This window comes from Gobio gobio (assembly GCF_949357685.1).
Source record: "Gobio gobio genome assembly, chromosome: 6".
Lineage (NCBI taxonomy): Eukaryota > Metazoa > Chordata > Actinopteri > Cypriniformes > Gobionidae > Gobio > Gobio gobio.
The window spans coordinates 20251740-20278516 of record NC_137102.1 but is presented as its reverse complement, the minus strand read 5'-3'; the positions used below and the strand labels follow the sequence as shown (position 1 = coordinate 20278516).

At 39.3% G+C, this 26777-nt stretch overlaps 1 protein-coding gene across 2 annotated transcripts in view; it reads right to left on the bottom strand.

Moving 5' to 3' along the window:
- arhgap21b (Rho GTPase activating protein 21b) overlaps positions 1 to 26777 on the bottom strand; it is a 92773-nt gene that overhangs the window by 10917 nt on the left and 55079 nt on the right. The window contains exons 1-7 of one of the 2 annotated variants that reach the window (XM_079818579.1): positions 26172 to 26569; positions 23433 to 25017; positions 2529 to 2675; positions 2303 to 2399; positions 2168 to 2204; positions 1696 to 1818; positions 1248 to 1547 (exon numbers count right to left, since the gene is read on the bottom strand). In XM_079818579.1, coding sequence (XP_079674705.1) covers positions 1248 to 1547; positions 1696 to 1818; positions 2168 to 2204; positions 2303 to 2399; positions 2529 to 2675; positions 23433 to 24903 — 2175 coding nt within the window. In that variant the 5' untranslated portion in view covers positions 24904 to 25017; positions 26172 to 26569. Of the gene's footprint in view, positions 1 to 1247; positions 1548 to 1695; positions 1819 to 2167; positions 2205 to 2302; positions 2400 to 2528; positions 2676 to 23432; positions 25018 to 26171; positions 26570 to 26777 lie in introns of those variants that run through there. The other variant, XM_079818578.1, reaches the window with a different exon arrangement.

The window sequence follows — 26777 nt, the reverse complement described above, 5'->3', positions numbered from 1 at the left end:
TTAGCTTGGTGGTAACATGCAAAGCTCTGAGCACAGCAACATAAATCTGATTGTGAGCATTAAAGAAAACCAGTTCCTCTAGCAAACACAGAAAGCCTACCCATAATCCTCACACCTTCAGTAAACAATTTCATCTCAACACTGATTTCAGCAGATGACAAAGCGCTGTTGTGTTAGATGGTTTTCTCATGGTTTAATTTCAGGAAAAGCTGACAAAGTTATGCAACTCTACAATGTTTGTGCAGTCAGCTATGTGGGGGCAGACATGGGCCACAGACTTCACATGATGATATTAATCAGCTATGATTTTCCACTCATTTTTTGTGTGATGAGGACAAGACTTTTTAAATGTGTATTAAATGTGTGTATCATTGCTCTGAAGGGGGTCAAGGATTGAGTGGTAAGAATTATCTGGTTATCCCCTGCTAGATGCAGAAAATACACAATTATGTGGTCAAAAAGCACAAATAGTTTACAGTATACAGCAGATGCTTTACCAGTGCCTGATTTCTGGACCACAGCATAAAATAGATTTTTCCCTGCCTGCTGCCTTTGACGTCACAGCTCATGCATCAGCAAGACAGTCACTAGAAGGCCAATTTGCCACCAGCCAATCCAGCTTTGTCAGGTTGTCATTTTCCTACAGTTACAGTGATTAGTCACATGGCAGTTATGGCTCAGGTGACTGGTTAAAAAATCGTTATGCTCACAACTAAATGACCATAAGCAAAGATGGCAACAGGCAATACTCTTTAACTGCTTATGTATAAAACATCCACGCTTGGTATGATCAGTAGAAAGAAAAAAAAAGAAAATGCAGCCATGGTCAGTTTTTATTTCCATTCATTGACCCGTTTATACTTAGTCTTAAGGGTTTTAATTCTGCTTTGGATATTAGCTCAAATGGCCACACTTGACCATCTCTCTGGAAGTTGTTTTAAAAAAAATCAATTGGTTGCAACAGACACACTTCATCTTACATGGAACAGAGGTGTCACGCCATAAATTAATGATGTCTAAAGCACAAAATATTCCTCATTTTTGAAGCAAATGCTCAAAACATGCGCACTAGAAAGTGTCATCCTTGTTCAGTGTCTGAGTTATTTCTCTCTAGAAGTTATGACCAATAAAAACGTATCTGTCGTTACGGTTATCGCTTAACCTCCTCACACAAGCTCTCGCCAATGCAGCTATAGTGTGAGTGAAGGTAGCCAAGAAGACCACGCTATTCATTTTTGTCAACAAACCTCCTCATCCAGGTTGCTGTTTTCTTGAATGACTCTTATCCAGGACAGCATGTCCTCTCGGCCCTCTGCCTGAAACAGATACTCGCAGTCTGAAGTCGTTAGCCGCAGGACATTCTTTCGCTTTGTATCACTGTAAGAGATGTCAATCAAGCAGGCCTTGATGCTGATTGATTGAGGCTCATCCTCCAATTGGGAGTTGACGTGAGAAAGCCCCTCCTTTTTGTCCTTATAGAGGTAGAGGGAGTGTCCACGCAGCACTGCATACATCTGTTTCCATGTCCGCATACCACCTCCTACTCGCTATAAAGATAGGAACAAATGTAAAAACTGGTCATGATCAGTAACCTGAAACAATCACAGTAAAACTATCATTCCCTTCAATATGCTCTTGAATGTATTTGGCACTATGGGAAATTACTGGTGAAAGAGACCGAGATCCTTTTCCTACCTTGCCCTTCTCCGTGTTGAGCTGTCGGAAATGCAGCCAACCCTCCTTGGTGGAATCACTGAAGATCTCAGTGGAGGAGTCTCTTCTGGAGCTGGAGTCATCAGACTTGTGGCCATCAAGTGCCTATAAAACCAGAACAAACATTACATTTTAGTGTTAAGTCTTGGATAACGGTTAATAATTAATTAATAATTTTTTTATTAAGTTGAGTGTACATAGTGAAATTTCACAAAGTTTTACACAAATGGGGACAAACTTTGAACGATGAACAAAAATTTGTTTTGGTCATTACATTAAAAATGATATTTAAATTGGATAATATTCAGACTCTTGAACTTTTGAAGTGCTGGAAAAAGTTATGTGAAATGCTTGAATATCCTTGAAAAGTACTTAATTCGTATAACAATGGTCTATAACGGTCTAATTTGCTTTGTTATGATCAAAGTATGCAATTCATCTTTGGACCTCTCACCTTTCTGAAAACACTTAGACTCGGTTTGCTGGATCGTCTGTGGAAATGAATGAGAATGTTAGGCCAAACAACCATTTACAACTAAAGCATTGGGAATCACCAAATTTTAATCCGGTGCTTTTAAATAAGACTTACCCACGGCCTTCCTCCCGGTAGTTGTCCAAACCCTCATCGTATGATTTTGAGCGCTCCGTTTTGGTTCCTGATTCCAGAATGGCATTTCTGAGAGACTCTGCATAGATAGACAAAAACATACAACATCAGTAACATGTTCAACAAAATGCTCCCTGTCCCATTCATATGGTGCTGTCAGATGGCAATAATTGTTCAAATAAACTGAAATCTATACAGAATTGCTTACCTTGGTCATGAGACAGTTGCCGGCGCATGTGGGGACTAGGGGTGGTAGGGCTTGGGCTGTCAGAGATTCCAGCCTGAGCTCCAGAGATCACAGCCGATGCAGGAATGTGGCTGCCATCATGGTCTACACTAGGGCTGGCTGGCTCATCTGTAAACATAGTAACAGAGCGATAAACATGTGAATAAAACAACTGTGCAAGCCCCTGTGTGTACATGAATGCATACATGCCAAAGAGAGCAAAAAAGCTGCTACAATAAAGTTGGAAAAAGAAATATAAAACAAAATATTAAAATAAATTTTAAAAGACAGAATTCATATTAGTTTGACCACAAAATTTCAATGTTTCAAAAATTTTTCCACGGAAAGCTGGCAATTCACTCCTAAATGTTACAGGTGTTTCTATATTATTTCCTTTCTTTAACCAAAACCTTAAAAAAAAAAACTAAACAAATGTATTTGGCTTTAACTGGTAATTAATATATAGGGATGGAACGATTACCGGTTTCACGATAAACCACGATAAAATTTACTGACGGTTAGTAATATCGTTTAAAAATTAATTATCATTAAAACCGCTCATGATTATCACGATTTTGAAAACACGCAGTAAATCTTGTCGAGTCAGTCAGTCTGGTGCAGCGCGCAACGCTGTTTTTTGAATGAGAAGAAATGGCAGAAGGCAGTGACAGCACCCGGGGAATTGTTCAGACTTCTAAAAGGACCAAATCTGAGGTGTGGTCATATTTTGGCTTTTACACAAGTCCTGAGGAAGATGGTCACCCTGTCTGCGGAAACATGCCAGAATAAAGTCGGTGTAATAGGGGGAAACACTTCACATCTGCGAACGCAAGGCAAGTGGACTTTGACCTCAATACCAAAACTACGTCTGGTATTACTACCACTCACACTAGTCACTTTGGCGGTTGAACTTATTATAGTCTTCTCAAAAGCCATCTGTTATAATCGCGTTGCGCATTATAACCAATCACACGTGTTTCTAATAATCAGAGGCGTTCAGATTAGCCGGAGTTTTGTTCAAAGCGCGCTCTCACTCACTCAAAACATGCAATGTATGCAGGAGATTCACTCATCATACAGTGGTTGACTGTTTTTGTTCTATTTCAGCAGCGAAAATAGCTTCAAACAAACACAGCAGAACCATAGCACATCTGATATGACTGGCATAAACTCGGCTTTACGTTCAAGATTCGCAAATTTAGGGACCGTCTCTAAAGTTACATACAAGATTATACACGTTTCTAACTTCTATAGCATTTGAAGAAAATTACTTGCGGTCATAAAACCAGCTGTAAAGTGTTCATCTAGGTGTCAGGTATTTTTTATATTTAATAAAATAATGCATATCCATATTTTGAGTTTATTTCACTAGGATACTGTTTGGGCTAATGCACAAAATATGTTAGATTTAAATGCATCATTGCTGAACACTGATGAGAATATTGCTTGAGAATATATTTACAGAGATAATATTAGAGATTATATTTACACCAAATTATTATTATTTATGCATTGCTATTGACAACGGCCATTATAAGGAAGGAAATCCCATAGAATCTAGCTTAAAAAGTGCATAAAGCTGCTTGATTTATTTGTTGTTTGTTGATTTTTAAATATAAAACTTGCTGAAATGTTTTCAGTGTGTGCATCTGTTCTTTTTTAACACTTTCATCTAATTTGAAGAAACCGTGATAATATTGATAACCGTGATAATTTGGGTCACTATAATCGTGATGTGAAATTTCCATACCGTTTCATCCCTATTAATATATCAGTATTCCTGGTTACTCAGGGCTCAGCAGTGCGACCATTTCACACGCATTTGTGAATACAAATTGATGTGTGAACTGTAAAATGTATTTTGGAGCATGTGTGCGAATTAACAATTCCTGCGGATCAGTTTTCTTAAATGTAAGATCATAAAAACACCTTAAATGGTATAGCAATATACAGATGCCTTAAAATTATCTTTAAGGCATATTATATTTTGGGGATAGAAAAACAAATTGCGATACTACCAAATATGATTATTACACTTCAAAAGGCTATGATTTCATTAAATAAATGTGAGCTAGGGATGTGACGGTGAGAAGTGTCTGTTCTCTAACTGAACTAAATAATTGTATTACTATTAAGAAAATGTAAACAACATTGGGGGCGGAGCCGAGGTGGGCAAGTTATGTAACCGGTATTTCGCCTGAACACCGGTAACACCGTCATCACCGACTATCGCAGTAAGCCTAATGTGAGCACTTCACCTTTCAAAGCCTAAAAGTGGTGCTGTTGTGCGTTCTACGTTCTACAGGCTCACGCAACAGCGCTTCAGACTGCTTGAAATCAGTTCGCAATCAATGAATAGCACACATTTATGCCAAACAATATTTTAAATGTGATTAGACGCGATTAATCGTTAAACAGCCCTACTATAGTTAACAAAAACCATAAAAAAATCTCTTTATTTGAAATAAATGTTAACTTTTCTTAATTTTATTTGGTTGAAATTAACCTGACGTACCAAACTAAAACTTAATTAAAAATTTGTAAAACATTTGTAAAACAAAAAGTTGTAAAACAACATTTAAAAAACAACAACAAGAACTACAAAAAAAAGACAAAACAACAGAATTACTAAAATGTTTAACTAAAATTAAAATGAAGCAGAACTAAACTGAATTCAAAATAAACTATATAGTATCTCAGTGATACTAAAATAACACTAGTATGGCAAAATCTGTTTATAGAATATAAATCCTGAAATGAACCACAGGTGCTCCTTGGGAAAAAAGTAAGCGTCAAGCCCTGTTACTGGTCTGTTGTAATATCCTTTTTCAATTTGACATGATAATGATAAAACTAACTTCAAGCAGACAGCCTCACATTAGCCAACTCTCAATACATCACTAAGCAATGGCTAACTTTAGCTCTTTATTTTCATCCTGTTAATTTTCTTGCCATTGGGTAAAAAAAAAAGTGCCTGAGACTGACCAAAACATATTTTTGTCTTGTACAATAAAAGTATGGAATGACCCAAACTTGCTTGATATGGTTTGATAATTATAAGGTCATGAAGTTAAGACTTCCTTTATAAACTTTATATACCATACCACATAAAGCTTTTATTGTGCTTTATAAATGTCAAGGCTGTAGCGCATGTCTTGATGAAGTCTACATTAAAACTTCTTCTAGGAATGAGGACAGTTTTATTTATCTTAAAATTTGACATGTCCTGTTTTTGAGAGAACTGAAAACTTTTGAGCTTCTCTGTAGGACTCAGCCAAAAAAAGGTTAGAGTACAAAGCTGTTCTGTGCTGCCAGAGGGCTGGAGCAGCTAAAATTAAAGTAACTGCCCTAGATCCTGCATCCTCCAGCGTCTCAAAGAGGGCCGAGGGGAAGGTTTGTAAAACCCTCTTCATGCGTAGCCGAAGAACTCTAGGATATCCTACAGATCGCTTCGTTCCAAGACACAAGAATCGTAATACCATCAGCAATCACTTAGCTTAATTTAAGAGGATGGCAGGCAGGAGGTAACCAGCCTCTATTACATTCATTTAGCAGATACTTTTATCCAAAGCAACTTAGAATTAAGAATCTGAGGTTTGGGCCTTGCCATGCCAGTGGTTGATTAAGAAGTCAAACTAACTGATCAATGTGCTGAAATGCTACAGAGCCATAGTGTTTACAACTCCTAAGGATGTCAACCTGCAGAGGGCCACATGGAATCTGCGCCCGCAGACTTCCGCAGAAAACTCTGCAGATTGTAGTGCCTGTCATTGAGAAGCGCAGACAACCTGTGCGTGCTCGATTGTGAGGGGTAGCAGTTGATGTGATTTTTTTTTTGGTGAGAAAATTATATTTTAAAATGTCTTAAAATAAAATTGACCGCGGAGGAGTTAAGGAAATGTCACTTGCCTGCAAAAATGACTTATTTATTGCTATTAGAAGTAGTTAATTTATTTACCTAGGTAGGTATTCATTTGTTTTGCTCTATTGTTGAATAGGAAATTGTTTATTTAATGATTTGTGTACAATACAATTGATAAAGCAATATTTGCTCTGTCTTTTAATGGATGTACTATAAGAGATAGTTTCTAGCTTTGTTTAAAAAAAACAAGTTGTTCTATTTGGATTTGGATTGTAAACCTTAAATCAAAGTTGAGAAGTGAATATTTAATATTTTATTTGTAATATTTTCAGTTCCAATACTCTTGGATCTTTTTAACACATTTAAAACCATTCTGCATAATTCGGTGCAGAAATCACAAAAAAAGTCCACAGATTCTGTGTGGCCCGGTGTGTGCATATTAAGTTAAGTTAAGACCGGACAAAGTATTTCAACATTGAAAAAAATAAACCTAAAATAAAAAAAATTAACTAAAACTAAAATATACGGCATACACTCTCGTGTACAACGATACATTTTGTGGCGTTTAGATGAACATGGAAATATCCTTTCAATAACAAAAACACACAGCAAAATTGAAAAAACAGCAAGCAGAAATTGGAAATGACATCACAGCAGTTCATTCTTCAAATTCACTTGAAGTATATTGGGGCCTTTAGTCGATGAGAAGAGCCTTGGTTGAACAAATTTGAATTAGTTACTCACAGAAAAAGAACTGCACAGGAAGTAGAAAAGTCATGTAGTCTGTGACAAACAGATCATTAACAGAGTTGGTCCATGTGGTCTTTCCAATATGTCGGGCAGGAAATATAAGCTTTCGCAAGAACCAATGAGGTTTATTCTCGCGTGTCAAGCATGACTGAGCTTCTGCTTATGTTGCTGATCAATGTTTATGTGAATAAAAGTCTAATTTCAATCTTTTCATCATATAAAACGATCATGTATTGCCCAAAAAATTTGACTAAACAGCTCAAATTGATATGGATTAGTTTTACAATCTCTTTTTGAAGCGTCAAAGTGATAGTTGCGTAGCTGTCAATGGAGGGACAGAAATCACTCAAATTTTATCAAAGATACCTTCATTTGTTTTCCAAAGATGAACAAAAGTCTTACAGCTTTGGAACAACATGTGGGCAAGTAAATTATGATAATTATGTAATTTATTACTCGCCCTCATGCCGTTCCACACCCGTAAGACCTCCGTTCATCTTCGGAACACAAATTAAGATATTTGTGTTGAAATCCGAAGGCCCAGTGAGGCCCGCAAAGGCAGCAATGAAATTTACACTCTCAAGATCCATTAATGTACTAAAAACATATTTAAATCAGTCCATGTGAGTACAGTGGTTCAATATTAATATTATAAAGCGACGAGAATATTTTTTCTGCGCCAAAAAAAAACTAAATAATGACTTGTATAGTGATAACCGATTTCAAAACACTGCTTCATGAAGCTTTGGAGCATATCGAATCAGCGAGTCGATTCATTGGTTCGGAGCACCAAAGTCACGTGATTTCAGCAGTTTGGCGGTTTGACAAGCGATCCGAATCATGATTCGACTCGCTGATTCGTCTAGTAGGTAGGCCTACTAGATTTTAGGTTTACTAGATAAGTACAGTAACAGTAAAAAAAAATAGTTTTCTGGGGGGGAAATCTAAATGTTTTTTATTTAAAGTTTTTACTTAAAGCAAGCTAAATTATCTGCCAAAAAAGAAACAAGATTTCAATCAGAAATGTTTTTGAAAGAGCAGCCAAAAAAAACTGTAATATTGTGACAATTGGTAATGATGAATGTTATAAGTAAAATATTTGGGATTTAAAACAACAATGCAATGCAATTTTGATTTCAAATAGTATCTGGTGACTTTAGGTTGATTGGGACACTTTTTCCCAGTCATTTCAATAGCAAATATTTTCTGAATCATTTGTAAAAGATCAAATACACAAAATACTCAAAGACCATTTACAGCTTCAGTCAGAAACACGTGAAATGCATGAGCCAGCGCTAAGGCAATTGTCTGCTATATTGGTATCAAATATACTAAAATATGCATTATACCAGCCTGTTATATTATATCAAATATATTAAAAACATTGATTAAAATTAGGATACAATTTATACAAAACGAAATTCAGTTTAAAGAAAGCAATTAACTTTCTAAAAAACAAACAAAAAAACTAAAACATAGGGTATAATATTTAAACATCAATATGAAGCAAAATTCGTTTGAAAAACATTGATTAATATTAAGATACAATTTATACAAAACGAAATTCAGTTTAAAGAAAGCAATTAACTTTCTAAATAACAAAAAAAAAAACAACAACATAGGGTATAATATTTAAACATCAATATGAAGCAAAATTCGTTTTAAAAACATTGATTAAAATTAAGATACAATTTATACAAAACGAAATTCATTGTAAAAAAAAGGCAATTAATACTCAAATATAATTTCCATCTTAAGTTAATTTATGAGAGGCGTGCAATGCAGCGCTAAGGCTATTGTCTGTAGTGATGCACCGAAATGAAAATTCTGGGCCGAAACCGAAAATTTAGGATGCACTTGGCCGAAAACCGAAACTGAAGCCGAAAATGGCTTCTTTTAAAAACGTATACTAATATATATATATATATATATATATATATATACACACACACTCACCTAAAGGATTATTAGGAACACCCGTTCAATTTCTCATTAATGCAATTATCTAATCAACCAATCACATGGCAGTTGCTTCAATGCATTTAGGGGTGTGGTCCTGGTCAAGACCATCTTCTGAACTCCAAACTGAATGTCAGAATGGGAAAGAAAGGTGATTTAAGCAATTTTGAGCGTGGCATGGATGTTGGTGCCAGACGGGCCGGTCTGAGTATTTCACAATCTGCTCAGTTACTGGGATTTTCACGCACAACCATTTCTAGGGTTTACAAAGAATGGTGTGAAAAGGGAAAAACATCCAGTATGCGGCAGTCCTGTGGGCGAAAATGCCTTGTTGATGCTAGAGGTCAGAGGAGAATGGGCTGACTGATTCAAGCTGATAGAAGAGCAACTTTGACTGAAATAACCACTCGTTACAACCGAGGTATGCAGCAAAGCATTTGTGAAGCCACAACACGCACAACCTTGAGGCGGATGGGCTACAACAGCAGAAGACCCCACCGGGTACCACTCATCTCCACTACAAATATGAAAAAGAGGCTACAATTTGCACAAGACTGGAAAAATGTTGCCTGGTCAGATGAGTCTCGATTTCTGTTGAGACATTCAGATGGTAGAGTCAGAATTTGGCGTAAACAGAATGAGAACATGGATCCATCATGCCTTGTTACCACTGTGCAGGCTGGTGGTGGTGGTGTAATGGTGTGGGGGATGTTTTCTTGGCACACTTTAGGCCCCTTAGTGCCAATTGGGCATCGTTTAAATGCCACAGCCTACCTGAGTATTGTTTCTGACCATGTCCATCCAGACCATGTCTGACCTGTTCCAGCAGGATAATGCACCATGTCACAAAGCTCGAATAATTTCAAATTGCTTTCTTGAACATGACAATGAGTTCACTGTACTAAAATGGCCCCCACAGTCACCAGATCTCAACCCAATAGAGCATCTTTGGGATGTGGTGGAACGGGAGCTTCGTGCCCTGGATGTGCATCCCACAAATCTCCATCAACTGCAAGATGCTATCCTATCAATATGGGCCAACATTTCTAAAGAATGCTTTCAGCACCTTGTTGAATCAATGCCACGTAGAATTAAGGCAGTTCTGAAGGCGAAAGGGGGTCAAACACAGTATAAGTATGGTGTTCCTAAAAATCCTTTAGGTGAGTGAGTGTGTATGTATATGTATATACAGTGCCCTCCACAATTATTGGCACCCCTGTTTAAGATGTGGTCGTGGACTTCAAAAAATTCTCCTTATTTTTTAAACAACATAGAACCCAAATGCAAAAAAAGAGAAAAAGTACAAGTTACATTAACTACATTACTTTGGTGGTAAAAAAAAATCACACATTTAGAAAAAAAAAAACCAATTGAAATCATGTGTCCCACAATTATTGGCACCCCTAACAATTCCTCTGAAAAATTTAATTGATTTTTTTTTTAAATATATTTTTCTGTAGTTGCTAAAGTTGGTCAGGGTATCTAGGAACTTTTAATTAGTAATTCATGACTTCCTGTTTCCCTGGGGTATAAAAATTACGTGACACAGAGGCCTAATTCTCTTACTCATTTGTCAACATGGCAAAGACAAGAGAACACACCATTCAAGTAAGGCAGATGTGTGTCGACCTTCATAAGTCAGGCAATGGCTACAAGAAAATAGCCACTCGCCTTAACTTGCCCGTATCTACAGTCAGAGGAATCATTAAGAAGTTTAAAACAACTGGAACAGTGACAAACAAGGCTGGAAGAGGTCCCAAGTTTATATTGCCACAACGCACAATGAGGAGGATGGTAAGAGAAGTAAAAAAATGTCCTAAGCTCACTGTCACAGAATTGCATCAAAGAGTGGCATCTTGGGGTCACAAAGTCTCCAAAACAACCATCAGACACTCTCTACATGCCAACAAGCTGTTTGGGAGGCATGCAAGAAAAAAGCCTTTTCTCACTAACACTCACAAACGTAAACGTCTGGAGTTTGCTAAGCGGTACTGGGACTTCAACTGGGATCGTGTGCTTTGGTCAGATGAGACTAAGATTGAGCTTTTTGGCAACAAACACTCTAAGTGGGTCTGGCCTAAAACAAAAGATGAGTGTGCCGAAAAGCACCTCATGCCCACCGTGAAGTATGGTGGAGGATCTGTGATGCTGTGGGCCTGTTTCTCTTCCAAAGGCCCTGGGAACCTTGTTAGGGTGCATGGCATTATGAACGCTTTGCACTACCAGGACATTTTAAATAAAAACCTGATGGCCTCTGCCAGAAAGCTGAAGATGGGTTGTCATTGGGTCTTTCAACAGGATAATGATCCAAAACATGTGGCAAAATCTACACAAAAATGGTTCAGCAGTCACAAACTCAAAGTCCTCCCATGGCCATCTCAGTCCCCAGACCTCAACCCAATTGAAAACCTGTGGGGCGAGCTAAAGAGGAGAGTGCATAAGAGAGGACCCAGGACACTGGATGATCTAGAAAGATTGTGCAAAGAAGAATGGTCAAAAATCCCTCTCTCTGTGTTCTCCAATCTTGTGAAATGTCATAGGAGGAGATTAAGTGCTGTCTTGTTGGCAAAAGGGGGTTGTACAAAGAATTAACATCAGGGGTGCCAATAATTGTGGGACACATGATTTCAAGTTTTAGTTTTTTTCTAAATGTGTGATTTTTTTTTACCACCAAAGTAATGTAATAAAATGAAAGGTTGGATTTTTGTCTTTTTTTGCATTTGGGTTCTATGTTGTTTAAAAAAAAGGAGAATTTTTAGAAGTCCACGACCACATCTTAAACAGGGGTGCCAATAATTGTGGAGGGCACTGTATATATACATCTGAAATGAAAAAATCTGGAACCAATAGAATCATCAAACTTTTATTAAGTTACATAACAAAACCTAAACTATTTTTAACAATAAATATAAATAATAATACCAAATAGGCCTAATATTATTCTTCAAGTTTTATGTTCCATCACATAAAATATTTTTTTAACAGTTGTGCAAAAAAAAGATCCACAATTATCTGAATAACTGCACAAAAAAACAATCACAGAATGGTTCTCATTAAGAACATGAGATGCTGCACTGAATCTCTCACTGTCTGTCACTGTTCTTCGGCGGAAATGGCATTTGGGGGGTAAAATGTGTTTTTTTGGCAGGGTTGCCTACTAAAATTCGCATTCCTAGGTCTAAATTAGAGCCCGACCAATAAAGGATTTTTAAGGCCGATACCGATACAAATATTTGGTCACTTAAAAATCCGATATTCCGATATATCAGCCGATATATATATATTAAAAATAAATAAATAAATAAAACGCGTAAAAAACACTTAAACTTATTTCCCTTATACATTAGTTATTTGTAGTTATTCATGATCCCTCAGCCTCTCTAAAATAATATGATAATGCAGTTTAAAAATAAACTTGTTTGTTTTATTGTCACAACAGAACAGAGGAACAAAAAAATATATTAAAGTTCTGATAAATAAAATGTATAAAAATACAAACTTAAGATATGAAACTTAAAGTCGTTTGGACGAAAACACAATAACAAAAACAAAAAATCAAAGTTACCAGTATTAATAGATGTGGTAAGCTTCATAAATATAACTGAGCAAGACAGGAAAAAAAAATATTCAGTTAAGTTCTAGAAGTTCTGATAAATAACAACAACAGCAAAATATAAACTATATACAGTATAAATATGAGCTACCTTATTAATTACAATGTCAACTTGCTTATCCCTTTACATGCACTCTTTTAATTCTATCCATCAAGCTACAACAAACCATTTTCAATCATCATTTGCTGCCTGCCTTCTAAAATCTACTACTCAGAAATGCAGTAAATCCATTATTTGATTTGTTAATGCGGCGTCTGAACGAAGTCATGCACTTTCGTTAACTCCTCACGTGCTTAACTTAAGATTTACAATGCAGGGACTGGAACTACAAATATACTAGTTATAAATACAGTAATCATTACTTTATTTAGGCAGAATAAGTTTGTTGTGATTTCCAAGGCGCATTAATGTTAGCGGTCTTCCACTGATAGCCATGGCATTAGCTAGCTTTGTGGTTAGCGTCTATGATAAGTTATAATTTAGAAATATGTATACTTTTTCAAAATAACGGGCAGGGGAGAGATGATACATCTCATGCTGTCAAACTGTCAGACTATTAAAGAAATATATATCTTATTCAGTCACATTGTCCGAGGTAAACTTAGTCAGTCAACTGTAACCTAGCGTAATTACCAGCTCTCTTGGCTTACATGTAACAGCAAAACTGGACTTGGCAGTTACAAATAGTGTCAAGTTATTTGAGTTAAGAGAACTGATGGGGATGTTCTTTTAGTTGTTATTCAATTCAAGCAATTTATGTCTTGTTGCCAACTTACATGCACTTCACGGATGATCTGTGTTGTGAATGCAGCGCTCAGAGCGCTGACGCTCAGTATGACTCTGCTGGATCAACTGGTGGTGTTGCCAGCCGGCACGTTGTAGTGTGCCCTCTGGTGGACAAACTATGAAACGCCAACACTCAATGTGTTTGAGCTGTGTTTCGTCCGTTTTTTTTTTATTTTTTATATTCATTTATCGGCCATCATAAATGCCGATACCGATAGTTTGGAAAAAGCCTAATATCGGCCGATAATATCGGCCCGCCGATATATCGGTCGGGCTCTAGTCTAAATATCACTTAATTGGGGTCGCTTCAACCCGCGGACATGGAAAAACATCCCACGGGAAAACCACGGATTTGGCAACACTGCTTGGGGCAGAAAAATACCTGCGTGCAATCCACGCCAGTGTTTCCCCTAAAATGTATTCACAGCGGCGCAGCGCCACCGCTGGATTTTCAGCGCCACTGCAAAATCTTCACATGATCAGTAATATCACGACATTCACTTACACACTGTAAAAGAGAGAGAGAGATTGACGATGGCAAGAGAACTAAACAAAAATTTAGTCTGCTTACACTTTCACACAGGGCTGTGATTTTAATCTTATTTTATTTTCGCTTCCAAGGATTAAAAAAAGAAGATATGATGTAAAACTATTATAAACTATGCTCAACTTCCTTCCCTTCACAGCGCGCGCTGTCATTTCTCCCCAAACATGCATTTAACATCAGATTCAACACAATCCGTGATTGTTGTCAAATGCACTCTCCACTTTGGCTAAATTGCAGAACGTGTTTGATTAAATGAAAAGCACAATAATCCGCGCAATAGACGCTGTTTCCAAGTTCAAGGCGGGTGTGTGTGTGTGTGTGTGTGTGTGTGTAAGCACGCTGCGAAACGGACCGACTTGCACATGCTTCGCGTGACTAAACCATCAAATAGCCTACACAACAAAATAGCCTATATCTCAAATTTACAGGCTTGGAGAGTATTTACTTAAACACAGTTTAGCTTAAATGGGCGTAAAAGGGAGAATGATATTAGATCTGCGTCTTAAAGGGGCAGCATCTAATAAACTTGGTGACGATTGAGCCATTAATGTGAATCAAACAACAAAAGGCAAAGAGAAAATTACTTGCAGCTCTTGTATGATATGTGATGCTCTTAAAAAAAATGTTTTTTTTGTTGTTGTTTTTTTAATATTTGATTAATAAAAAGGTTAAAAAAAAAATATCATGCAGGCTTGATAAGCATGAGACATTTTGCAAAAACATAAAATAGTATCCAAACATTTTTTTTTTTTTACATATTGCCCCTTTCTTACATTTGAGCCCTTGCCCCTTAGGAACTTTTTGCACGTCCCTGCAGGTTATTGAAGTAAAATAGGCTATAAGCTAGTCACCTTTTAACCTCTTAACTGTCACCGTCCCACAGGTGGGACGCCTGGTGCTCTTTTTTTTGATCGCCTTTTTTCATATCATATATTTAAGTAATTATCACAAATTAGGTATCATTTGAAAGCTTACAAACTCAAAATTCATCCTGTGAAAACCGTTTTGAAATCGGACATTGTGTTGCCATGGAAACGTTACTCTAAATTATTCTAGTGGGCTCCTCCCCTAGTGGGCGCTGTCATGTTTCATATTACAACAATTATTTTAACTACTTTATATTCAAAATCTTTTCCAATCTTGACAAAACGCATATTGTCGGAAAGGTCTGAGTCTCAAGGGTCCATATTTGGTGACTGTTTTGTGATGGAAGTAATATTTGGACAGAAATTTACAGGAAAATGCATCAAAACAACAATAAATGGAATTTGAATGACACCCGGTGGCTATTTTTGGTACAGCACCCTAAACAAAATCTCATGGGGACTTCAATTTTTGTGATATCAACTTCAAATTTGGAACACAAATTGGTTAGACATATGGCTTTGATTTTATAGTAATTTTAGAGTAAATTCTTTTTTGTAAAATATATATTTTAAATGAAATAAAAAATATTTAGTACAGTATTTTTCATTTACAGTAAATTTAAACTTCCATAACTATTTCATTCTTTCATATTTTGAATTGCTTTCACTTCAGCAATAATCTGCAGAATGTCGTCTTTAAAACGAGACCAAACTTTGGTCTATATTCCAAAGCATTCTTGAATTACAGCCCTTTAAGTTTGGATAGTGCATTTTCATGTGTATTCTCAAAAAGGGGGGTGACAGTCAAAGGGTTAAACTAATGAAAAGCTTAATTTGGATTTTAATGTTCAAAATGTCTATTTCTATCCACAAAACTTGCCAGAAGTCATGGTTTAAGGTTTTTTTTTTTTATTCCGGCAGTGCATGCCCCCGGACCCCCCAACGAGCGGCTTGGTAACAACCTCCGGCATGTAACAGCACCGCTGCTGGAAAAAATTCTAGGGGAAACACTGCACGCATTCAATGGAAAGCGGCCTTCGTTCGCGGGCCAGTAGTCAAGGGGATTGTCGCTTCTGGCAATGGGTAGTTCAGCTATACGTCTCTATTTGTTCTCATACCGCTGACATGCTTAAAGGGTTAATTCACCCAGAAATGAAAATTATGTCATTAATTACTTACCCTCATGTCGTTCGACACCCGTAAGACCTCCGTTCATCTTCGGAACACAAATGAAGATATTTTAGTTGAAATCCGATCGCTCAGAAAGGCCTCCATTGGCACAATGCACGTTACACTCTCAAGACCCATAAAAGGTACTAAAGACGTCGTTACAAAGTCCATCTCATTACAGTGGTTCTACAATAACTTTATAAAGTGACGAGAATAGTTTTTGTGCGCAAAAAAACCCTAAATAACAACTTGACATCATGAAATATCATGATGACCGATTTCAAAACAAGGCATCATGAAGCTTCAAAGCGTTATGAATCAGCGAGTCGAATCATGATTCGGATCACGTGTCAAACCGCCAAACTGCTGAAATTACGTGACTTTGGCGATTCAAACCGCTGAATCGACTCACTGATTCATAACGCTTTGAAGCTTCATGATGCCTTGTTTTGAAATCAGTCATCATGATATAAGTCGTTATTTAGGGTTTTTTTGCGCACAAAAACTATTCTCGTCACTTTATAAAGTTATTGTAGAACCACTGTAATGAGATGGACTTTGTAACGACGTCTTTAGTACCTTTTATGGGTCTTGAGAGTGTAAAGTGCCATTGTGCCATTGGAGGCCTTTCTGAGCGATCGGATTACAACTAAAATATCTTCATTTGTGTTCCGAAGATGAACGGAGGTCTTACGGGTGTCGAACGACATGAGGGTAAGTAATTAATGACATAATTTTCATTTTTGGGTGAACTAACCCTTTAATCTTTGATAGGCAGACGCGTCGCGTGATAACAGCTCGACCGTGAGTGAAACCTAACAGAATATAATGATGTATAACACTTGCATGAATGATAAAAAACGACAGAGTTATTTGAGTCTCTTTGGCACTGATAAGAAAAAAAGAGAGCCGGTCGCGGCGGCTCGAGGGGGTTAATCTACAAACAGTCAAATCCCATAATGAATGCTGCTAAATAAGGTCAGATACACGTGATGTGCTTGCCTTACATTATGATTGTTGTATACTATACTTAACTCAAGAAGTAAAGAGTAATTAAAAAAAAAAAAATTTTCACTAAATGAGAATGACATTTAATAATTTTCATTTACATGCATCCATACATCCATTCAGAAAAATATGCATAGTACAATAATAGGATTTTCTCCTTAGAATGAAGTTTGAGAGGTCCATCGATCACTGTTTTTCATGTTTGTAGAGTTAGTTCGTGGAGTTAAAATATAGGCTGTGTACACAGCTTTTTAATGGGGTGCTGGTGTTTCGCATGCATTCGACCAGTCAGTGTACACTTACGCCACTTCACTGCTTCTACTGGGTTAGTCCCCTACTCTGAAGTAGTCTTGATTCGCCTCTCACAACGTAAACTCTAAACACACCTAGTAAGCATGCAGAATAATGCAAGTGGAATTGTGGCATCCGTAATTCTTAATCGATTCGAAATTTGATTAATTGTGCAGCCCTAATTCCTAGTGTAATAGATAACAGAGTAAACCAGTCATTTAAAGGTTAACTTCAGTGATTTAGCAGTAAAGGAACTGTATCTAAGAAATGTATTTCAATTAATCATAAAATGGCCCTGATATGTCACTAGACATTAAGAAATCTTGTTAATTTCAAATACTTTTATCACTGACAACGGTTGTCCGGCCAAGATATTGTCATTTTAAAAGTGTTGATGTTGATGTTGATGTTGATGTTGACATGTGTTTTGGCCTGAAGCGCCACCCTCCACCTATCTACCAATCACGAAGTCCGTAGTGTTTCTGCATTCGGGTTGCCAGCTCTGCTCTAGTTACCACAGCTGCAGCTACAGCCTATCTGGCAACCTCGAGTCAGGGGGAGGGGGAGAGGGGATACACCGGTCTACAGTAATTTGAAAGTGATTGCAGTACCAGTTTTGGCCACAGTGCTACATACAGCTCCTTTAAGCTTTGTATTTAAACTGGGTCATTTATGTAGTAGAAATATGAAATTATTTTTGAATTTGGTGCCTCCTAGACTGAGAAAAGACAGAAAATGTATTTTTGTCTCATGTGGCTGAAAGACAACAACTCCCAGAATGCACTTGCTTCGCTGCCCTACGAGGCCACTCCGTACACCGTGGTTTTGATCTTCATAGTAATACAATCATTTCGTTCAGTTAGAGAATAAACACAAGATATTGTCATTTTAAAAGTGAAGTTGCAGCCCTCAACTGATGTTGATGTTGACATGTGTTTTGGCCTGAAGCGCCACCCTCCACCTATCTACCAATCACGAAGTCCGTAGTGTTTCTGCATTCGGGTTGCCAGCTCTGCTCTAGTTACCACAGCTGCAGCTACAAACTTTTTGGATAAACAATGTCTAACTTTACGAAACCTATACGACCTCGTTATGAATCAGAAAAACGTCGTGACAGTGTCCGAAATAAAACAAGGATTTGTATAAGAGATGCCTTTGAAAGATGGAGACGGCTGAAAACGGAGAATAATTTGAAGACTGATGCCAACGTAGCTAATTTTCTGCTGGACAGGTAAGGTTCATCTATGTTTGGCTAACTTGTACTTAATGTAAATGGACATTTCAAATATTCATGACAGTCGAACAAAGTTATGCATGTCCGTGCAAAGTAACGTTAGGTTAGCGCAGATAGAGGAGGCGGGTCATTGAATTGAAAAGGTAACGTTAAGGAATTGTTTGGTAAATAAAAACGGCGAGTCGTCATTGCTAAAATTATTAATGCATTATCAGAGCCCGTTTCTCTGTCATTATGCTGGGACGCTGAGGAAAACAACATTAGCACGCCTATTATGGCAATGTGAAAACGTATTTGAGACAGTAGCCTAACGTTACCTCGGTAAAAAATATTCCTCATTCGTTCTTCGCATATATAGTGGACAAAACATGCTGCAAGTTGACCTGTATGACCATTGCTAATGTTATTTAGCTTTGCTGTAATTTTACTATAGTATTTTTTCTTGTGGGATTATATTTGGCTAATCACCATTAGTAAATTTTTAAGATTCATAATTACTTCACAAAACATCGCTCTTGAAGCATAAACATAATTAACAGAAAGAAAAAGAACCTCGTCACTTGCCATTGAAAGCTCCTTGTAGCAGCCTACGTTCCTGCTGGATCCTGCAGCCTATCTGGCAACCTCGAGTCAGGGGGAGGGGGAGAGGGGATACACCGGTCTACAGTAATTTGAAAGTGATTGCAGTACCAGTTTTGGCCACAGTGCTACATACAGCTCCTTTAAGCTTTGTATTTAAACTGGGTCATTTATGTAGTAGAAATATGAAATTATTTTTGAATTTGGTGCCTCCTAGACTGAGAAAAGACAGAAAATGTATTTTTGTCTCATGTGGCTGAAAGACAACAACTCCCAGAATGCACTTGCTTCGCTGCCCTACGAGGCCACTCCGTACACCGTGGTTTTGATCTTCATAGTAATACAATCATTTCGTTCAGTTAGAGAATAAACACTACAATTAAAAACTGAACGTGTCTTTTCAATAAAGTGTGAGTGAGCCGAACGAAAGTCACGTCACAGATGCAGCAGTGTCAGATTTCATTCACACGGAGAGCTGAGCAGAGCAGAGGTAAAAGTTAACATTAAGCGCCAGTCTGGCACGTTTTCAGATCGCATATGGAAGCTAAACTATCACAGGAATTCATTGAAAAGTTGAAACACTCACTTTACTCTGCACCGCGCTCCGTTATTATGAATGTCCGTTCAGCCATCTGTGTCTTACATTCTGTGCGTGAGATCTCTCCCCTATGGGCGGGTTAATAACATGCGGAACAGCTCCCTCTACTGGCTGTAGTCTTTGCCTCTGGCCAAAAAATCCTCCGATGACGCAAAATGACGATATTTGCGTCATCGGAGGATTTTTTCCAGAAATAAAATGCATAATTCTCTCGTCTCAGGGGGACATGAGGGGGGAAAGTACCATAATTTAAATATACTACCGGGTTTCTACTGATACAAAGTAGAGCCCTGCGCGGGACTGTTTTCTTCATCCCGCTCCCGCCCGCACCCGCCGAATTTCTGACCATTACTGCCCGCTCCCGCAACGTATGTGTTACACTCCCGCCCGCTCCCGCAATATGCATGTCCACTCCCGCCCGCACCCGCAAAACTCTGAGAATTTATTCCCGCACAATAATAGAGATGCATTGATTTTGTGTCTTCTCCCGTCCCGCAGGAAAAAAAAAAACACGTATTTGTATTGATATTATTAAAGAGATTCATGGGGTTGTTTGTTTCGTTTCCCTGGCCTGCATGTAAAAAAAAAAAGACAAATACATTCAAATATAATTTCGTTTTTATCAAAAACTTTGCACATAAAAATAGACTGCTTTGCAAAACAGAAAACCAGATTGAGAAACAAAAAACAGATCCCAATTCGTCGGTCAGTTCCGACGTACGTTTCGAAAGGAAACCTGAGAAAACATGCTTCAACAGAACGTAATGTGAACACAAAATAGCAAACGGACATTTAGAAACAATCCATTTACACTCACTAAACTTCTATGTATTGTTTGTCAAAAACACCAAACAGTCAACTTGACCTGCAGGGAGTGCTGAATGTTTTTGGTGAGGTATGATCAAGTAGCTATGTATTTGCCAGCTGCGCAATATGTGGATACATATTAGGGATGGGCATTTCAAGCAAAAATTATATTCGACGATCGCTGGGAATTATTCGATTTTTATTCGAAAATCGCAACTCCTCCCCCGCATGCACGCATGTAAAGGCTACACGCGTATAAACAGAGAGAGAGGGAGAGAGACCATTCACGCTCTCAATCTGTAGGATAACAAACTGTTTAATTCATTAGGGAATAGGCTATATCAACTCAAGCCATATATTTATTGTAACATGCTGAAACATATGACTGTAATGTGACATCGCCACAAGTTACCTGATAAATGCCACAAGTCTACAGCGTGCGCGTGAGACGATGTGTTATTCTTCTGTTGTCTCAGGGCGTTTTAACTCTGGCATTTTTGTTCGGAATGGGGCACGGTTAGCATGAAAAATTGCTAATGTGAAAGCTGACCTACAGAGCTTGGTGTGCACTGAGGTACCGAACCCGAGAACACACAACCGGAGTTCGGTTGCTCTCGGAGCTGAGCCGCGATTCACGTGGGTGCGCACTTGTTCTGGAAGAAAGTAACCAGCTCATGCGTTTTAGCCGATTACAATGTCATTAGTTCAATAACATACACGTAAGAGATGATAGTGTTGATGATTTACCCTGGATACGATCGCGAGAGCGAACCTGCAGTGTATTCGCGCATAGAGTGCAATCAGGGCAGCAAATGAATGGCAATTCACCGTCTCCTCAAAAGAGTCTGTTTGCAAGCAGCAAAGCCGCATTCACGCGACACACATACGGTAAACCCAAGTGTCGTTTACTCAGCTGCACATAATAGCACCAAATTAATTGAAAAAAGCCCATATTGACCCGCGTTCTGTTTTCTATCACTCCCGTGCACGTCTGTAATGACGTAAGATGAACGCAAACGCACCAGGGTTCAAGTTGAGTGTGAAACCAGACCAACACTGCGGAGGCGGAGGGAACAATCAGACTCGAACCGCAGCAAACGTGTCCAGTATAAAACACCCTGAGAGCTGACTGGCAGCTTTTAGGAGCGTTATTGGTAGCGCCTCTGGTTACATGAACGCGTCAGCACCACATCAGCACCGACAACATGGGGATTTTTTTTGGACGATAATCGCACATACTATTCGATATTCTATAATTAAATAACTAATCGAATATTCGAAAATCGCGACCCATCCCTAATACATATAACGTTATACCGCATGATTTTGCCTACCAAAACAATTGAGAAACTTCTCCAAATGTCAGACTTTCCTTGCTTAGCTTTTGTGCTGTAAATACCTCGTTTGAGGTTCTTTTCTACATCATCTATTGACATCTTCTCCATCATGCCGTTAGGCAACCTCCCTATCCCGCCGATTCCCGCGGTGTTTTTTTTAGCCGCCCATTCCCGCCCGCAGCAAAATTCAAACTGCCCGCTCCCGCGAGATTTGCGTTGGGTCCCGCGGGACCCGGCGGGACTCAATCCCAATGCAGCCCTCTAATACAAAGCCTAATGCTAAACCACTGAAGTGACCCTTTAAGCAAAACTCTTTTATAACAAAACTTAATGAAACCTTGTAATTTTGTATCACCCAGGTTTTTGTTGTTGTTGTTTTTTGCAATGACCTGGTGATGGTACATTATGCCTTCTTATTACACTTTGTCGTTTACATAAAATAAAAAAAACAACAGTTGAAATAAATGTATAACTTATACAGAGATTGAACAGGTTAGCAGCAACCTATAAAGCTTTGCCTGGAAGACATTATACCTGAGTTATTCAGACATATTTTTTCTGGTCAGTCACTGATTTCAGCAATCAAATAAGATCTAGTGGGTGTTTGAATCGAGATTGATATCTTTTAACAATTAATCGTGCAGCTCTAGTTTGAACTTACCAACGCTATTTTTCTACTGAAGTCACGAGGGGGATAGTGAAATTAGTCTAATCACATGCTACTTAGGAAATTCAATGGGGAAATGAAAAGCACATTATAATCCTTGCAATATTCACAATGTTTCTCAAATTGTATTGCTATATACATTTTAACATATTGTATTTATTTTTTTTAAGTAACTTTCAAAATTCTCACCCAAATGAGTAAGCAGTATCAAAGATAAGCAACAGAGATTTTGGACACTTACACACAAAAACAGTTACAGTACATGCCTAATATAAAAAACAGTGCACAAAACACCAAAGCATCAAATATGAAATGTGACAGAGAGCATCTAAACTATCACTCAATATTCCAGACCTATCCTCAGGCATTGGAGTATGAGGGAAAGCCACTTCCTCCCTGAACACCATGACTCACACACAGTCACTCTCACTCTATTTCAGTCACTCCCAAACAACCACACTAACAGGCCTAGATTTGCACCTCCTGCTAAAACACCCTTACTCCTCAAGCTTTGAGAGCACAAATACAAACAATACAAAACAAGATTTGCCTATGAAATTCCTGTCTGGATGCATGGGGTCAGGATTTGAAATGATTATGAAAGATCACAGTTTGAGATTGCATAAGGTGTAGCATTATTAATTATACGGAAATGCACTGATCACCCCAAAAAAATTAATTGCAAAACACAGCGTCTACACATAACCAATTGAACCAAAAAAATATATGCTGTAGCTCTAAAACAATCCCCAATGCTGGCTCAAGAATGTTGCCGGGTTAGAGTTGCTATGGTTACAATGAGTGCACTTACCGATGAAGGGAATGGAGTCAAGTGATTCGTCCAGATTACTGGAGCAGAAGGAGGAGTCAAGCCGCTCCCCCAGTCTCCGCATGTGCATCTCCCGGCGCGCATCGTTGGGCAACCAGCAGACACCACCCCCTGCCGGTTCTGACCCATCCGTGTCATTCACTGCAAGGATGTATGAGGGATGGCGAAGAGGTTGTGGGGTCCCCTTCCCTGTGGGGGGCTTCTCTCGGAGGACTACACCCTCTACAGGACTAGACCCGTTTATAGGTAAACCCTTGACATCCCGTGAGTGTGTTCTCTGAGCTGATGCCCCACCCTGTGGCCTCTGAGGAGGTGGAGTTGAGTAAGATGCCGACCTATATCCCACTGGATTCTCTTTCCCAGTTTCTGGGATCTGCATGGTTTCAGCCCTAGTTCTTGAATGGTTTGATGCAGAATTAGAAATACGATTTCCAACAGTTCCACTTTGATCTTTGGAAGGAGGCTCTTTGGCCTGATTTACTCCATTGCGAGGTCGCTCTGGAAAACCAGCAGTGGGTGGGATGTCTGTTCTGGAGCTGTGCATATGGGAGCCAGCAACACCCCTGATGTTCATACCATACCCTGTTGGTGGACGGTAAAGGACCGCCCGTGGTGGGAGAGACTGTCTACTAGGACGACTCCTCTGGTCTCCTCTGCCATACAGTGGCCTATCCACAGCAGCCCATGGTGCGGCAGAAACCAGTTCATGTTCCACATAGTCTGACGAATGAGCATGGGGCTTCCGCATGAGGCCGTCAGAGGACACACTCCGAGGAGGCCAGTCCCTGGCGTGGGCTGCTCTCTCCGCCCCACTCATCCTATCTTGTGAAGCGCTACGGGGAGGAAGCACAGAAGGGCCCTGGTAAGCCCGCTCATGAGACGTGCTTCTGCGGCGTAACTTATTGCCCCAGCCAGGTTGGGGTCCACAGTGAGGGCCACCATGGAGACTTTGGGATGGAGTTCGCAGGCTGTCTAAACGCTCCTGTATAGTCCGACTGTAAGTGTGAAGACCTTTATTATCAATATATTCCCGGTATGTCTGGTAAGTCCGCCAGTCAATGTTCTGGTGGATAGCAGGGGAGTTGATGGAGGAAGGCGCATAGTGTGTAGGTGGAATGGCATAATGATCACCATGGTAACCTGAAGGAAACATGTCAGCTTTGCGAGGGTGGAGGTATGGTGGACGACCACCAGATACCGTACCAGGCCTGGCTCTGATCAGCACTGGATCTGGGCCTACTAGACCATAGTCCCCCCTATGACCCGGAACCATACGGCCCATGTGAACATCAGGAGGTAACACAACTGTCCGAACACTTTCATTGCACACACATACCGCAGTCTGTGTCTTTGGAATTGGTGGTGGAGGGGAGGGAGGTACTGGTATTTCCACACGATATCCTAGATCCGATGGTACAACCCCCGGGGCTAATGTCTCAGTGGCCTGGGCCATCCCCGGGGGCTTACAGTCTACTCGAGGGTAACATATAGGGGGTGGCTCCGGGATATGGCGGGCATTTCCACTGTATGCATCATGACCCTTAAGGTAGGCATCTTGGGAATAGGCCTGTAAAAAAAAAAGAATTAGGTACATTTTAATAGCATTCACTGTCACATTCACTTTAAAGAGAAAACATGATTTCCTACAAATAGTTCTTTCTGAGTGGGTGGACAGCATTACATTTGCATGTGGGAGTTTGACAGGTCAGAAGTGTGAGCTGTACTCTGGTGCACCAAGTGCTTGAGAATTGTATAATATTCACAATATACAAAGCTGACAGTTCAGAGCAAAAATACACCTACAGCAATTAATTTGACTAAACTACAGAGTTTCTGTTGTGTATGTCAGTAAGAAAAAAAAACAGCTGTGATCTGATCTCAGCTGGAAGCAAACAGGTAATTCCTTCCCTTTAAATTTTATTATGGTGCTGGAAAGCAAGAGAGGCCTCCATTTCAGACACAGACAGATCTCCAAAGGAAGCACCAGCCAGCCTAAAATAATAATAATTATCAATTCAGAGTAAGAAGAAAGTGGTCACCCACCGTTCGGGTCACCACACGTGACCGAAGTGACACTGAAGCCAGATGTGAACGATTGCCCTGGTTAGCAATGGCACTAAATCTGACCTCCGTAATCATGTCAAAATCCAGAGTTCCAGGTAAATTACTATATCACAGGAATTCAGTTTGAGGAACGTCAGATTGAAAACAAATACCAGGCTCCATATTGTTTGTCTTACTCGGATATGTTGGCTTCCAATACAAGACGGAGTCCATGTAGAGTGGACTTTCAACCCATCATACAGAGTTACATTCCTTTTGCATAACAATACAAACTGAATCCGATATCAGTAGTAGGGGACTTTGCCTCTCCTTTCATGAAATGCCACAGATGCCTTGTTACAGAGGACAAAGTTCATCATAGGAAAAGAGAAAAATGAGAAGAAAGGGGCGAGGCATAGCAAATATGCTTTCTGGATATAACTGAGAATTACCCACACGCCTAAATCAAACAGGTCACACAATCCCTACGCTACTGCAATCGAGACATTCCACAAACTACACTGTACTATGCTACACATAACCAGAGACATCATGACAGTAATCTGAAAATGACAAGGGACAGGAAATCAACAACCAACTGAAATACAATGACATGCATGACATTTATAAATGAACAAAACAACATAATCAACATGTATGTAGGATTGATCTGCTTACCAGACTAGTGATTCCCTGCAAAAATTGCAGCCATTACATCACAAACCCACGTAGCAAAAAAATTGAGAGAAAGGGAGGGAAAGTAAAAGACCAGAATACATTAAAGATGGTCAAAACCCAAAGAATCAAGTCCACGTACTGACAGCCACTATTACAGTAAATATCTCTGTACAGAACGCAAAAAATACACAGGAGCTGCAGTGCTGCTACTGAGGAGGGATCGTGGGAAGGTGGAGGGGTGCTGTGGGAAGACTGTCACGTTAGCGATGCCACCTGCTTGTCCTCGTCGCTCCCAGTCGAGGCGGGGGCTGAGGTGCCTGGTGCCTGCCTCGCGTAGTAGCGATCGGCTCTCCATCTCTCCCCTCTCCATCCATCCGCAGGCAGATTACTCCGTGATCACACGCACACACCCTCCCTCCCAGCTAACGCGTTCACTTGCTCACTCCCTCCCTCCCTCCCTCAGTCTCGCTGGAAAGCTGTAACCATTCACATGTTGGAGGCAGATGCTTGATTATACATTCAGCTCAGATGGTACAGCTTCCCCCTCCCTTCCCCTTTTTCCCTCTCGCTGACTCGCGCCTATTCCAGATAGACTATCCACAACAC